The following is a 16,313-nucleotide window of genomic DNA, read 5'->3' as shown; positions in this document are numbered from 1 at the left end:
AGTCCCGGCCTGGTGTTCCAGTGAAAGTGGAAACAAAACAAAATAATTGTTTATTTTTCCTTGAGAGAGCTGCTGCCAGTTGAAAAGGCCCAGCGGCATTTCACAAAACTTCGTTCCCTTAGCCAAACATCCTGGTGAAAAGAAAGCTCCCTGACACATCATGGGAGAACCCTTTGCAGCCAAGAGAACCCCTGGGTCTCCACCTCACTTCTTTGCGATCAAGTTCAAACTCAATCCCAACACTGAGTGTCACTGCAAATTGTTTATTAAAACACAAAGCAATGGACAGTGAAAAACATTCTGATTTTTTTTTTTTTCCACTTTTTGGTGGGAGTTGGGTGGGGGCATGGGAGGGGTAGGGCAGATGGAGAGAGCCCGGAAGGAAAGACAGCTCTGTGCGCCCCGGCAGCTTTCCCGGGCCAGCCAGGTTCAAAGCTCCTCAGTCACACCCCGCTGTGTTGCTATAAATGCATGTTGTGGCTACAGACAGAGCAGGTTTGGCCTCCGCAGGGAGAGGATGGGCTTCTAGAATAGGAGCTACAAGGGCTACCATGAACTGGACACTGTGGCTCCAGCACTTGGTACAGAATCGACCGACCAAGAGGGGCAGGCTGGTGTCCTAACAAGCCCAGCTTAGGCCGATGACAGTTGAAGAGGCTGCCCTGAGCTCTGAAGGGACAGCTGGTCCAAGCATGGGAGAGCTTGGGGGAAGGAAAATCCTCGGAGGGGACTGATCCAGGGTCCAATTTCTTTTCATTCCCCGGATCACGACGCAGCAGGGAAGAGAGGAGTCAAGGGTGTCTCATTCCCCGGTCTGTCCTCCCACCTGGCCCTGCAAACTCCCCTCTCCCACCTGACAACTCAGCCCTCCTTTCCTGACAGTTGTCCTTTGAAAGGACGGAAAGCGCACTTCAGATTGTTGTTGATTTTCCTTGTACTGAAATAAAGGCCCGAAGCTCAAAATAGAGGTGAGAATGGAGTCCTGCTTTTCCTGGTGCTGCGTGCCCCCATCTCACAAGACTGCCTGGATGCAAGAGGTGCCAAGCGCCTCTCTGCCAACTCCAACAGGCACTACTGTTTCCCTGGCTGCCAGCACCATCCTGGCTCCTTGTTTTTATACTCCTGGGGCGGGAGGGGGGGGGGGTGCGGGGCAGGAGCAGGGAACCCGTCCCAAGAGATCCATCTTGCTCTTTCCCTGCCAACCCAGCCAGGCCCCAAATTGCCAGCCCTCATCCAAATGGTCTGGCAGCTGAAAGCCAGCTAGCCAAAGGCTGCTAGGCAAGGACACACCAGATCGGCAGTGAGCCACCCACGTAACAGAGAAGAAACCACCCTCGCCGGGCAGTGGACCCATTGGTGCCAACCTAGTCTTGTAACAAAACGGGGAAATCTAGCCCTCTTGCCCCAGGAGAGGTCTAAATACAGAAGGAGCCCTAGCTCGGGCTGAAAGGGAGAAACGACTCCGATCTCTCTGAAGCTTGAACGATAAGGCTTCTTTGCAATTTTCTTAGAGCTCTTTCATCCCTAATCGTCTCTTCCCACAGAAGAGGAGCAGATTCCTTTTCTGGTTTCTGAACGGATCCCAGGTGTCTCTGGTTCTACTTCTGCACCATCCCTTAGGCTCCTTCCCCAGGGTCACAGCAGGAGGCCCTAAGCTTACCCTCCCTCCCCACCTTGTTTTTGTGACACAGGAGTATCTCTTATTAGTCTCTCATTCTGGAAAGCTCACCTGCTCTTCTAAGTCTTTTTGGAGAGGCGTGGAGGATAGCATTATATGTTGCCACTTGATGCCATTAAGGCTCCCCGAGGCAAGAAGACACTTGGACTAGGTCAGAGCCAGCCAGCAAAGGGGAAGGGAGAGAAGGGACGGGGAGGCAGCCCCACGGCAGGAACAGTGAGACCCCCTGCCCAGACCTGAATCTTGTGGGAACACCCATCCTGGCTCAGAGCAGGAGAGGAAAAGGCACTGTGCTGACCGGCTGGGTCTTTCCCCAACCCCCAGGGAGGGTGGAGAACCTACTGATTCTCCCCCTGGGCTTCCCAAGGTGAGCCCGTTTCTAGGAAAAGGAGCGTAAGAGCTAGGAAAGGGAAAATACTGCTGCTGCTTTCCGAAGTTCAACTCAGATCCTAGAAGCCACGGCCAGGCTTTCCCAGGAGAGCGCAGAAGCAGGATGCGAAGGGCGAGAAATTCCTTAAAACAGAAGCTTCTCCAAAAAGAAAAGAAGTCACAACGCGATTCTAAAACTGGATTAAACAGTCCCCAGGCACAGAAAGGGGGCGGGTAACGTAACTCAAACTTTACCCCATCTCTTCAAAGCCTAAGTGACTTCTAATATGATCCTCCAATTTTGGGCCAGTATCTCTTAGGCAAACGGTGGGAACGGGAAAACAAGATCACACTCTCCAAGCGACAGGTGGGCCCACAGGCCCTGTGGTCCTCCTGCGAGTCTAACACCACTGAAACAAAGAGGACCATCTTTCAAGTCGCCAAAACGCAAGGTAAACATTGAGCAGCTTCTTCTCGATCATACAGGTTTTTTTCTGTTTTGTTTTTCCCCCCCAGAACAACATATTTGGTTTAGGGTACCTGGGTCCCACAGACTGTTTCCTGGCATGATGTTCCCATCAGGGTTGAGTGAAGCCCCCTAAAAGTCTGATTGGAGGCCAGCTGGTCTCTGACCCCAATCAGGGCGACAATGCAGACTCAGCCCACCTCCCACGGACATTTGTGCCTGGTCCAACTGGAAACTGGACCTGAGCCACACTTCTGGCACCAGGAGTTTCATCTCAGTTAGCGTTTGCTCTTGGCTTTGGCCAGCTGGGCTGAGGAGGATCTCAGAAGCTCGGACAGAGTGTGGATCCCGTAGAGAAGAGTCGAGGTCTTTCCTTTCCCACCCCTAACAGGCCTGACTTCTCACCTCCCCAACCCCAGCCAGCAACTCCCCTACCGCGCAGACTCTCAGCCCTAGCACCAGCTCAAGACACAGACACAGGGACAAACAGTGCAAAGAGCAAAGGATAAACAACAGAGTAATTCTTGACACGCACAATACAAAAAATAAAAATAAACAGTACCCCGTTCCCACCCCTTTAACCTAAACTTCATGTACCTATAACATCTTGAAGGAGCAAAAAAAAAACAAACAAACCAAAAAGCTTTCAAGTTCAGCATCCCAAGCCAACCGTGACCAGCCCTGGGCGGCTTTGAGAGCTGGGTGGGCTTGGCTACAGGGTACTTGACCCCCGCCCCTGCCATACTTCTTCCTGTTTCCTCACTTCCCCTTTAGCTTTTATGAGCCACAGAAAGCTGTTCCTTCCTTTCAGACACGACCAAAAAGGAAAGCGCCCATCCCTGTCCCTGAGCTCAGGGAAAGGGTGGGCTGGGAAACAGAGGCAGAAGCGAGGCTGCTTGGCTTACAGTACCGTGAGGAAATGGCCCCAGGAGTCAGGGTTTCCTTCTGAGACTCTGAGTCACTGGAGGGAAGGGTTGAGGTGAGGAGGCGGGGAGCCCTCCTTCCTCAGAGAGACCCAGCAAACGAATGGACAAGGCAAGATGGCGGCCGCAAGCCCTCCCGCATCCTGTTTACCCCGTGGCGTGGGCAGTGGCCTCAGGAGAGCAGCGATGGGACGGGAATCCAAGCCACCGTCAGAAGCCTGAGTGACCGTCGGGACGCCCACTGCCCCAGGCAGGCGGTCCCCAGGACAGAGGCTTCAGGACGTCCCTGCGAAATGCAGGAGGCTTTGTGATGCACTCCAAGTGCGCCTCTAGTCATAGCTTCAGGCCGCAGCCACCCGGCAGCCTGACTCTTGCCCGAGGACGGACGTCTAAGTCACAACTGAAATGAAGGGCTTTGACTCTCTCGAAGGACTAAAAGGCGGACCTGGAGTAACTTCGGTCAGAACCCAAAACCCAGGATGGGAGCCCAGGGGCTACTTCCTTTGTCCCAAAACTACCAGTTCAAATATGCAGAGCTCTTGGAAACCAGAAACAAAAAAAACCCTCAAAATTCAACAGGTTCTAAAGATGGGCCTGGCCTGAGAGTCTGTGCTGTTCCAGCCCCAGCAGCGGCTCATCCTGTGGCTCTCCATCCACAAAACTCCTTGTAGCTTGCCTGGGTCCCAGCTCAGTGCTCCGCTAATGGGGAAAAGGCTGACTGGGATCAGAAAGGTGGGCAACAGGGGAGCCTCACTTCCCTCAGAAAATTTTCGCAGGGAATTCAAGACAGACATATCCGGGGCTGCCAGGCCTAGGGCTGCCTGTTAACCTTCCTGCCCCATCACACCAAGAACTTGGCAGTGACCTGGACAGGGGAAATGAAAGGTCATAAGGGCGCACTCTTAAGGTCAGTGAGAGGCGTCACTGGGCCAGATACAATTATTCTAGCTCCTTGGGGCAGCTCTAGCCTTAAGCCAAAACTGGCTGAACCATGACGTAGGACGAGGAGGGAATCAATGAACGTCGGATACTAGATACTCTCAACAGTGGTCAGTCACTTAGTAGGGCTCAGGTCTCTGAGGTTGCTCTTAAGTTATGCTAACGTAAGCCTTTTCCAATCCAAAGACCAGAAGAGACTTTTAAGGTCAAGTGTTCTGTGTCTGCAGGCTGGAAAGCCTCTGTGTCCCCTGGCAGCAAGCCCCTACAAAGGGGCCAGTAAAAGAGCTGCTCGGTCAGGTCCTCCTGGCTGCTGGCTCAGAGATCCAGGGAGGGAGGTACCAGTAAGGTGAGGTGGTGCAGGAGAAGACATTCAAGCAGAGGGAACTCCAGATCCCCAATGTCTCCTTCCCTTCTTGGCAATAACTTAGCAGGATGGTTGAGAGAGAGCGAGAAGAGATTTCCAAATGGGCCAGGTTCAGAAAAATAAGAGAGAGAGAGGAAATCAAATCCCCAACAGGCACTGAAATCAAAATGATCTGCTGTGGTAAGAAGTCATAGGCAACTCGAGGACCTGATAGAAACGAATCGCCTTGGATACCAGACAGTCCTCTAACTGGCGCGTGTCAAGGAGAAAAGCGATGACAAAGCTCAAACACTTAAGGTGGAACCGTCACTGGGCTAAAACCAGACAGGCTTCCATGTAAGGAAGTATTAACTTTTCCTCTTTTGAATCCCCCTTCCATTTTTGTCTTATCATACAAATTATACACCTTCACACACACACACAGACCACACACCCACTTGGAATCCCAGGACATCTGAAAACTTCTCTGGACGTCACTTCAGAACATACCCAACTCCCAGCGCTGGTCTTCTGGAGTAAGAAGATCGTATTTGCCTGCTGTTAATTTCTAACCTAAGAAAAGGAACCAGGTCAGCTCTGAGTTCAGAGTTCCTTCCACTGGACGAAGACCCTTGGCCAGGTGGGATCGAGTTTACCCTCCGTACCCGAGAGAGGAAAGAGACAGCTGGGGGCTGCCCCAGGGAGAGGATGAGGACTAGAGCAGGTCTGGGACCAGGTGGTGGATGAGGGCTGCTCTCTAGTCACTCTGCCTCTTTTCATCTCCTTTAATTGTGTGTGTGTGTGTGTGTGTGTGTGTGTGTGTGTGTTTTCTCACGTTTTTGTTAATCACTATAAAAAATACAGAAACCCAAACCAACACGTTCGGTTTCTTTCCCACACCCCTCCACCTGTTCAGGATGGTGATCGGTTCTCACAACCGGCAGAGGCAGAAGAGGGTTGGAATGAAGACTCCAAAGGCCACCAGGATGGGAAACATGAGGCTGCTGTTGTCCGAGGCGTAGGGGTTGGGCGTGCGGGGGCCCGACTGCACTCGGTTCTTATTGGTCTGTCTCTTGAGATTAGACCCTTCATCGTATTCTTCTTCCTCCTCCTCTTCTTCTTTCTTTTCCAGTCCTGGATGAGGCTGCAGCTTTGGCACATCTGACACGAGAACAAGAACACCTTTTAAGTAAGACTCACGGCATTTAAATGAGGCCCTTAAGGGAAGTAAATGAGCCACAAGAGACCCTATGACCTAAAGCAGGATCCACAGGAAGGAGCAGCCACAGTTCCCAGCCTGGAGAACAGCAGATGGCTGCAAACATGGGTCTTCCTGAGATTTAACTAAAACGGAGTAGAAGTCTTGCACCCTGAGAGACTCCCTGTCTCCCTTCCCTGTCCTACTTCTTTAGAGCCTGGGGAGAACCAGACTGGATGAGGACAGTGACCCAACATCCCAAGCTTAACCTTTTCAAATCTCTCCTTCTCCCTCCTCCAACCCCACATTCCCTTCTGATGCACACAGCAACCGAGGAAAAGCTGATCCACGGAGTTCTGGGTTCTCCGCACACCCTCCCCCTCTGTTCACTGTCCCCTCCCAAGGGATTCTGTTTACCCATCAGTCTGGGAGTAAGACATCCTCTGGGATGTGCCTCCAGATGAGGTGGGGAAAGGCATGGAGGTGGGATGGGGGAGCAAAGTCACCGAGGCAGATGCCTTCCCTGCAAAAACCGGCCTGGGGAAGCTGGCAGCCAGGACCTTCAACCCCAAGAAAGAGATGGACTTTGGGGCTGGATCCCAGAACAAGGAGACATTAAGTGAACTTCTGCTAAGTGCAGCCCAGCAACAGTGTGCTCTTAGAGCACACCACTCAGGGCCCTTCCTCTGCCTTTTTCCTCTTTCTATCTACCTGCCCCGCACCTCATTCACAGAAGTCAAAGAAACAGAATAAGAGTAAGGTTTAGGCAATTCCAAATGACTACAAGGGTCAGGGCACACCCAGTCCTGATTTACAGAGCAGTTAAAAGGATTTTTGTCTAAAACCAACTCACTGATTAAATGGTGACAGGAAGATCTGAACACAGACCCTGCTGCAAAGCTTAGGGCTAGCACCGTGCTTGCTACACTTCAGCCTGGGCCACCTGACTCTGGGTTCCTCATATTAAGGCTTTAAGTGTTAGGGGTTTCAGAACAGTGATCAGCTAAATCACCCCTAGCGGTTCCCTCAATCATATCCTTCAGCTCACGTCAAAAAGCAGATCAGAGGAGCTGCCCAGGTGGCTCAGTGTAGAGAATCTACCTGCCGATGCAGGAGACATGGGTTTGATTCCTGGTCCAGGAAGATCCCACGTGCTGGGGACAACTAAGCCCCTGAGCCACAGCTACTGAGCCTGCGCCCTAGAGCCCAGGAGCTACAGCTACTGAGCCTGCGCCCTAGAGCCCAGGAGCCACAGCTACTGAGCCTGCGCCCTAGAGCCCAGGAGCCACAGCTACTGAGCCTGTGCCCTAGAGCCCAGGAGCCACAGCTACTGAGTCCACCTGGGGAGCAACTGCTGAAGCCTGAGTACCTAAGACCGTGCTCCATAAAAGAGAAGCCACCACAATGAGGAGCCTGCATACCACAACTAGAGAGGAGCCTCCGCTTGCCCCAACTAGAGAAAAGCCCTCACCGCAATGAAGAGCCGGCATAGCCAAAAATAAATAATTAAAAAAAAAAAAAAAGCAGACCAGAAACACAACTTACCATCCACTGTCCCAGCCATGATGTAGAGTGCACAGACTTTGGGGTTGTCATAGTATCCCTAAAATAAGGGAAACAGCGGTTACCGCCACACAGCAGCAAATAGCTTCCCGCTGCCCCTGGCACCCATCCTTTTGAGCTCGTCCTCGGCTGCAAGGGGGCAGAGGAGGAGCGTTACCTTGACAAATTCGATGTAGAGTTTGCCTGTGAAGGTGGACACCTCGCCCTGGACGCTCAGCTTCCCCTTCCGGATGCTCATCGGGATGATCTCATCATGGGCAGTACTGTGCCCTACACGATCAAAGATATCCAGGTCCTTCACCACCACGTGGCCGTTCAACCGCACGTCAAACACCTGCCAAGATGAGACAAGCAGACTGTCAAAACCACCTGCTTCAGACTTTAAGGCTCTGTGCTTCTAACGTACGGGTTGCAGGTTCGACCCCTGGTAGGGCACGTTCTCCATGCCACTCGACACAGCCAAAACAAACAAAAAACCATCTGCTTCACACTCCTTCAGCAGCTGGACATTAGCCACCTGCCTGGGCTTCAAGTTCAAAAGTAATTTAAGGAATGACAGGCAGGGCTGGATAGACTTCAGGGTGGCTAGAGACCTTTACCTGAGCCAAACCAAAGGCACATTCCTTCACTGTCAAGGTTGCTAACTGGGAAGAGTGCAAACAAAAAACTCAAGGCAGAAAGAAGGAAAGTCAGAAGAAGGGACAGGAAAATATCACAGCGAAAAACAAGAAGGTGCAGACAACCAAGAAGGGAGAGGTTATAACCAGGAGGACCTTAAGAAGATTAGTTAATTGCTAAGATCTAGGATTCTGGCATTGCCTTCTGTCAGTTCAGTTCAGTCACTCACTCGTGTCTGACTCTTTGCAACCCCATGGACTGCAGCACGCCAGGCTTCCCTGTCTATCACCAACTCCCGGAGTTTGTTCAAATTCATGTCCATCGCATTGGTGATGCCATCCAACCATCTCATCCTCTGTCGTCCCCTTTTCCTCCCTCAATCTTTCCTAGCATCAGGTTCTTTCTGTCACAGGTACCTTCTGTCAACCACGAGGCAAATGCAGCCTCGTGGTTACGGGACACAGCTGGGCAAGAGGAATAATGCAGCTTTGGGAGTTCCCTGGTGGCCTAGTCATTAGGATTCTGGGCTTTCACTGGGGTTCAGTCCTTGGTCAGGGAACTGAGATCCCACAAGCCACATGGCGTGACCTTAAAAAGAAAACCCAGCTTTTCCTCAAACGTCAATTATTCCTCTCTCCTAAGCACCTACATTCTCTGGGAGCTTTCTCCCAGAGTGGCGGGGTCCCACTGGTCAAGTGGGGGCCTGAGCCACCTCACCTTCTGCTGGGACTGCGCGAAGTAGACCTCAGCAAACTTCAGCACTAGCACGTAGTCCCCCTCCTCCTTGATGGGCACTTCGTAGCCAAAGGTCTCCTCGTTGTACCGCTCTGTCTGATATAGGATCTGGTCCTCCGGGTTGGAACGCAGGATTGGTAGCTTCATGCCATAGTCAGAGGCTGGCGACAAAAGATACAAGAGAAACCACATCAGAGGCCAAACACAAAAGCAGACTGGAGACCCCAGAATGGCCAGGGGCATTTCCCCGGGCAAAGCTAATAACCCTCCCCCATTGCACCTGGCTCCAAAGAGACCAGCCACAAAGGCAGGAGTCAGGGAGCTGTTACCAAGGAAGAGTAAAATGAAAGAAACCAACACAGAAATCACCCCAACAAGCTCCCATCACCCTCACAGCAAAACTTTCAAACATTCATGAAATTGACTTTTCCCCAGCCATATTCAGAGTGATGGGAATGGAACAAGTCTAACTCATTATTACAACAAAGCACTGCCCTACAGCTGCTGGGCTTCAGAGAAACCTCGTAAAAGCAGGAGGATGGCCAGGAACACTGCAAGATGATTAAGTTCAAAGAATTTTTTTTCCTCATTTGGAAGAGCTCAGTCTAAGTAAAAAAAAAAAAAACAGGATATGTGTTAGGAAAGTCATTCTTCATTGTCTTTACTGCAAATAAGAAACCAGCTTTCGTTGCTTTTTACAACGTTTTCATTCAAAAAGTTCCAGGGCTGGTCAAAAGCAACAAGGTCGTTAGAAAGAGGATGTGATGCTCTCTAATTTCCTCTGGGTCTAACACCTTACTTCCCACAGACTCACGAACTCAACCTCACCCGTGGTCTCAAACATGCCCCCAGACAAACTGAAAGAAGAAACAAGATTCCCGCTGTATCCCCAGGACATAACGTCGTCCTGGGCACGTTCATCAGCGCGCTCAGTGTGATCCACTGAACAAACAAATGGCAACAAAGGAGGTGCCCGCAGCGTAGTCAAGTCACATGCTCCTCTCCACAGGAGAGCCATCCTAGCAGGGAAGGAAAATGGTCCACGGTCCCGTTGCACCTCTGGCCTCAGATTCCCAGCTCCAGAAGGAGCCACCTTCCCCATTTGGGACAGATGAGGAATGTGTGCATGCGCGTGCTCAGTCACTCAGTCGTGTCTGACTCTTTGCAACCCCACGGACTCTAGCCTACCAGGCTCCTCTGTCCAGCTAACAATACTGGAGTGGGTTGCCATTTCCTCCTCCAGAGGATCTTCCCAACCCAGGGACTGAAACTGCTTCTCCACTGGTGGGCTGATTCTTTACCACTGAGCCACCTTTCCCATTTTAAACAGATGAGGAAGAAGGCAGAGTAAAAAGTTGTTTTTTGTGGGTGGGTATCAGAAGAGCCAAAATCCTCTACTGCCCTCAGCTATGACTCTGTGTATGTTTTTCTTTCTCCCACACAACAAACTAACCCGGGTCCTTCCTCAAATATGCTTCCACACTCAGGGCCAAGACGTGAACACTATGCCTTCCAGAGCTCTATCCATCTACCTTCCAAACCACAGACTCGGCAGTGATTTTGGTACACGGGCCTAGTCTCTCCTCCACCTGGGAGGAGGAGTCTTGGAGCTAAGATGTCAAGACCACCTTCCAGTTTCACACGGTGGCTCTGAAGACATCTGGCACCTGGATCCCCAGGGTGATGTTTGAGAGCGGTCACTCTGGCAGCTTTATCTTCCGAGAATCCAAGAGACAGGATCTTTTATCTCCACAGGAGGTAAGAGAGTAACTAGAAGATCCAGTGGCTGAGGTCAAGCCTTCCAGAAAAATAAACAGAACTGTTAACAGTTCCTGTAAGTGAATAGCAGCCAGATCAGATGGACTGATGAGACAATGAACAGGAAACTCATTGCACTTTTGTCTCCAGACATTTTTTCTTCCTATTTCTCCTTGAAAAATCAAAGGGGCTGGGGTGCTGAGTAGCTCTACAAAGGATGTGCTGCCAACTGCCCCAGATACAACCCCCAGGCTCAGACCACAAACCTATAAAGATATAAAGATTGCCGATCCTCTTCCAAATGAGTTCTAAGAATCTCCCTCTTTCACAAAGACCGTGATCCTTACAAATTTGGAATGGTCACTCGATTTGCTTTTCGGAGACACAGAAAATGTTATGCATGTGTGGAGAATCTATTTTCCCCCCTTCTGGCATGGAAAAAGTGAGAAACTGACGGTAACATAATCTGTGGCAGTCTCAGTCTCACAGCTAAGAAAACTCAGCAAAAAACTACTCAACAACCTTGGAATTACCTTTAAAAGCTTTTCCAAGTGGCTTGCCCACGAAATTCCCCACATGCAAAGCTGAATTTGCCCAAGTCTCAAGAGAGACAATAGCAACTTCCCCTCCGAGCCTTTATGCCTTCATGGCTACCTTAACAGTGAAGTGAACACGGGGAACATACAATGGCAGCTGGAATTAGAATTTCGAGTTAGCCCGACAGAGGTCAGACGGTTAACCAAAGATGGAACGGGGCCAGAGGGTCCACACTCTGTCCACAGCTTCTTAGCTCTAGACAATAGAGTCACCAGGCTACTTGAAAAACTCAGTCCAGGTTTGAGGGGAAGATGGGCCTGGATTTGAATCCTGGCTCTGCTACCTACTATGTGATGTAGAACATGTTGTTGTCTCTAGGCGTTTTTTCATCTGGAAAACAGGGTACCATCTACCTAAATTCTCTGCTAGTGAACTGCTCCTAGGAGGGCCTGCAAATGAAATTGGCCTCTTATGTAGCAGTATATTAAAGTGCTAGTCATTCAATCATGTCTGACTCTTTGTGACCCCAGACTGTAGCCCGCCAGGTTCCTCTGTCCATGGGATTCTCCAGGCAAGAATACTGGAGTGGGTTGCATTCCCTTCTCCAGGGGATCTTCCCAACCCAGGGATCGAACCCAAGTCTTTGCACTGCAGGCAGATTCTTAACCGTCTGAGCCACCAAGAAAGCAGTATAAGAAGAGAATTTTAAACAAATCCCTTGGCCTTAAGCAAATGAGAAGTACCAGTGTCTCTCTCACATTATCTTTCAAGCTCTTATTTCCCCAAAGCCAGATCCTTCCCCAGCCAAAAGGGAAGAGTCTTCTTTGTTGTTCTTTAATTGCTCAGTCCTGTCTGAATCTTTTGCAACCTCATGGACTGTAGCCCACTGGGTTCCTCTGTCCATGGAATTTCCCAGGCAAGAATACTGGAGTGGGTTGCCATTTCCTTCTCCAGGGGATCTTCCCGATCCAGTAATCAAACCTGCATCTCCTGCATTAGCAGGCGGATTCCTTACCACTGCCACCAGGGAAGCCCCTGCAGGGTCTTCCTTAGGTCCTAGAGAATTAGTAATCTGATGGGCTCAGACCCCTGGCCAGCTTTTTCCCCTCCAGAGCCACATTCTGCTCCACTTGTAATTCCTTGTAAAAGATCTTCAAGCAAAGAAAAAGACAGACACTTAAACCTACTCTGGACAGAATTTTCAGACTCATGTCACTGATTCCTAAAGCATGACAAGTTTTATGAAGGAAAACAAGGTTCAGAGAGGGAACGCAAATTCATCAAGGCCATACAAATAACTAGCGGGCATCTTTCTATGAAGAAGAAATAGCCTTTTTCCTAAAACCGAGCCAATCTCTATGCCTTCAGGCCAAATAACCAAGTCTTTTCCAGAAGAGTCCAGAAGAACCCACAGAGAGCAAGTTACAAAGAACCTGGGATGCAGAGCACGCCAGAATCCCACACAGAAAGCTTCTGAATCACTCTCCATAGTGGTACCTCTGTCTGCTGAAGCACACAGGTGAAAAAAGCCTTTCCCAGGCTGTCAGCATCTTCCATGAGCCCTAGCTATCCTCAAGGCAGAAATGAAATTCAATACACAATGTGAAGTGCCTTTGAAAGCAAAACCCACTAGGTGCCTTGGGCCACTCACAGTTTCCGAGAATGCCAAACTACAAAGACACTATAGAGAGACAGCAAGTTCAAAAGCAGGCCAAACTCTTATCTGGATTAACTTGGCAACAAACATCTGAATTCATTAAACACAAAAATGGACTTTCCTTGGGTGCTGAAAACATCACGGGCGTATGGAAAATAAAGACGTTCAGCTCCAAAGGAAATTAGTGTAAATAGCAGCAGGGTTCGGGGGGTGGGGAGCAAGGGTCTCCAAATACTTGGCACACCCTTATCCAAACAGAAGGAGCAGCTGCACTTCCCTTCGTGGTACTGACTCCCCTGCACAGAAAGAATCTAAAGAGCTGCTTTCCGAGAGAGAAAGACTAATCACTTCTCAGCCCGACCTACAGCCAGCAAAATGCTGCTCTCAGGAGCCCTCCAAGTGCAACGTCGCAACTGGCTGGGTCAAGCTACATCAACCTAAAGGCTGACAACCAGCCTCCACCCTCATTCAACCCTTAACACTGCTGCAATTCATACCCAAGTGGACTACCAGTGTGGAGCAGGGAACCTCCATTTAGAGTGCCAGGGTTCCAGCCAGGATTCCAGAACAAGTGAGCTTTCGTAATATGGTAAGTTGCACAATTTTACCTGCTACAATAAATTCTTCCAAAGGCACTGCAACTATGATCCAGTAACCTAAGGACAGACAGCCTGACTGACTGCTGATCAGACTCAAAAAAAAAAAAACCAAACCCACTGGTACCAGCAAATGAAAACCAGGATTTCTGAATAAGGGAAGTAAAGTAGCTGGGGACTAAACCTGTGTGCTCTCAGCTCCCTCCTCCCCACTAGGGACCAAAGAGAATAAGGTCACCTATGAAAAGCCTGGAATTTGTTAATTGAAAAGGAACCATCTGTACATGGCCTCACCACAGCTATCTCTAGAGGCGAAGTCCACAAACGGTCTCTAATTTCCTCAAGGGCTTCTTCCGCCCTGCCCACACCCATGAAGAAAGAGGAAGGGTCCAGGCTGAAGATAACAACCACCTCCTGCTATTAAGTCTGCCTTTGGCTGCTGTGATGGCTGCTGAAGACCAGGGCCCTGACTCAGCTGAACCCAGGCTACTGAGACCTACATGCCAGGGCTAAATAAATTCCAGAGCTAAACTGAAGACAAACGTGGAGCTTTGGAAAACTGCTCTGTGCCCCAACACCCCCAGGTCTATGGAAGCAATAAACACCCCCCAATACAACAAATTCCAAGCAGGCCAGGGCAATTAATTTGGTTGAAAGAACCAAGTTAAACCTTTTAGGAAAAGCAAGAGCCAAATCTGGGCATCGTGGAAAAAAGAGTGAGAAAGTCTGTTTCCTACTTTTCTGGAGATGGCCTGTTGCCAAGCTGGCAGCCTCTGAACCCAGCCGACAGCATAAACCTCCTTCCAACACATGAAACGGGGAACTTCCTTCTTAAACCTGTTTTCCAATCCTAAGAACAGAAGAAACAAAGTCTAGATTTTCCAAAAGAGTGGTCTGCAGATGACCTACATCAGAAGCCCCAGGGGTGCAGAAACCTGGGTTTAATCTACAGGTCTAGAATTTGTATTTTTAACTAGCTCCCCCAGCAATTCTCACACTGAGAACTGTGCAGCTCTTGCAAAACTACTGTTGCTCAATCAGTTAAGCCAAAAGCAATTTTCCCATAACCTGGAATCACACCTCTCAGGACCACTGAGGGGTAGGCTCTCCGCACAGGCAGGCAGAATATTCAGACCTTACGCTGCTGACACACCACCAGCCCCGTGTGCAGTAGGGTTGGCGACATAACCACCCTCTGGGAAGGGCCTTAAAGCTTCTACTTTTAAGCACACATATGCCCCGCTCCAAAAGGGGGGGGGGGGGGCGGGGGAGGAGGCTACCATCAAACTTTCCTGGCCCATCCTCTTCGAAGATTCCTTTCCATTCTGGCTAAGAATCAAGACCCGCTCCTGCAGAGAGGGTAAAGAGAGCGGCCGATTTCTGGGTCGGCAGAAATCTACCAGAAACTGACCACCAGGCTAGGAACAGCGAAAACCGAAAAACCCGTGAGGCCTAGAGGTGGCAATAGGCCGCCCCCGACTTTACTTTCCCAGCGCGGTTGGAGGTGAGGGGTTAAGAAAATACAAGATGCGAGGTCCAAATATAACTTCTCGCCAACTCTCTGCCTCGATGGCTCTTGGCTGCTTCGAGCCAGTGCCAGTCTCTAGGCTCTGATCGGGTCCCCGAGGAAACTGTAGAGAGAAACTTCGCTCCAGAGACGTGGCCCCGGGGTCGAGGAAGGGGTTCGGGGCCCGCAGCCCTCGGCGCGCTGCGCCCGGCACGGCAGGCCCGGGATCCCGCGGCTCGGCCGAGGGGCTCTCACCTCTGCCCACCCGGCCTTCCAAAGGGTCCTTGCGGAAGTGGATCCCGTGCACGTCCACATGCGCCTCCCCGCCCGCGTTGACGGCCCAAATCACGCTCTCGGGCAGCCCGGCCCCCGCCAAGCGGACCACGCCGAGAGCCGGCAGCAGCAGAAGCAGCAGTCGCAGGAGCGCCACGGCGGCTCCCTCAACCGCCCGAGCGCCTAGCATGGCGGCCTTCACAGCGGGGGCAGCCTCCGCCGAGTGTTGTCCTCAGCCGGCCGCCAGGCCGCCCCAGACTCAGAAAAACAGCGCCACGGGCCGCTGTGCCTCAGCCGCCGGGGACATGTCGCTCTCAGGCCTCCTTCTCAGCCACGGGTGCCGCCTCCCACCTTAGGAACAACCTACCCCACCGCCCAGCCCCCGGCCACGACCCCGTAACCAATCAGCTCCCGGCCCTCATTAATTACCCACCACCCCGCCGGGAGGCGCCCGCCCATTGGCTGCCAGGAGCAGGAGAGGGCGTGGCTACTCTCAGGCGTCGGCCCAACCATCAGGCATGAAAGGGAGCGCGCGCAGAGGCTGGGAGTTCGGTTGAAGCGGCGGTTCAATGCGGAAGTGGCGGGGTGCAGCGCCGAGGCGGCCCCGGAATCCCGTATCTGAATAGGAAAGGTGGCCTAGGGGGGAAGGTTTAGGATAGGGCGCACTGACACGTCGCCAGCACTTCCGGTGCTCCAGATTTTGGGGGCCGAATAGGCTCTCGAGGGGGGCGTTACCGACTTTCCCGATCCCCGCTTTCTTTCTCAGGGAGAGGCATGAACATAAGATCTAGTAGGAGAAGCAGTGATCACGCTTCCGACCTGATACCCAGCCTTTGTCCCCACGCCAGGCAGAGAACCCATCCTCCCCTAGAGAGGCCACATGAACAGGTTTTCAGGGCAAGGGTCCCACGAGGACAAGATCCCGCCCCCACCCCTTAGCGGGCTCTGGGCTGGTGGTAGCGTCCAGATGGCCGTCCAATCAGGAGGCTCCAACGCAGCGGAAACGCGTGGCCTGGCGGGGAGGGGCTCCAGGCTACCGTATCTCCATGGCGACAGCCTCAGGCTAGCCCCAGCTTGGAGGGGCGGGACTGGGGCTTCCCCGGCCCCGGCAGAAGGACTTGAGAGCGCTACCCAGTCTGGAGGTCCAGACTGT

General features: G+C 51.6%; 1 protein-coding gene across 1 annotated transcript; it reads right to left on the bottom strand.

Moving 5' to 3' along the window:
- Positions 1-247: 247 nt before the first annotated feature.
- Positions 248-15,548, bottom strand: MLEC (malectin). The gene is made up of 5 exons (XM_061385060.1): positions 15,143-15,548; positions 8,815-8,993; positions 7,637-7,813; positions 7,462-7,519; positions 248-5,879 (listed from the first exon to the last, which is right to left on the bottom strand). The coding sequence occupies exons 1-5, from the start codon at positions 15,348-15,350 to the stop codon at positions 5,650-5,652; spliced, it is 852 nt and encodes a 283-aa protein (XP_061241044.1). The 5' UTR covers positions 15,351-15,548; the 3' UTR covers positions 248-5,649.
- Positions 15,549-16,313: the final 765 nt, after the last annotated feature.

The sequence above is a fragment of the Bos javanicus genome, chromosome 17 (genome assembly GCF_032452875.1).
Source record: "Bos javanicus breed banteng chromosome 17, ARS-OSU_banteng_1.0, whole genome shotgun sequence".
NCBI classification, from domain to species: domain Eukaryota; kingdom Metazoa; phylum Chordata; class Mammalia; order Artiodactyla; family Bovidae; genus Bos; species Bos javanicus.
The sequence above is the reverse complement of the archived record's forward strand: the minus strand, read 5'-3'. Positions and strand labels throughout refer to the sequence as shown.

Coding starts and splice junctions, on each gene's coding strand:
- MLEC (XM_061385060.1), bottom strand. CDS start 15,350: ATGCTAGGCGCTCGGGCGGTTGAGGGAGCCGCCGTGGCGCTCCTGCGA. Junction 7,814..8,814: donor TCGCGCAGTCCCAGCAGAAG/GTGAGGTGGCTC, acceptor TCATCTTGGCAG/GTGTTTGACGTGCGGTTGAA. Junction 7,520..7,636: donor TCTACATCGAATTTGTCAAG/GTAACGCTCCTC, acceptor CCCTTATTTTAG/GGATACTATGACAACCCCAA.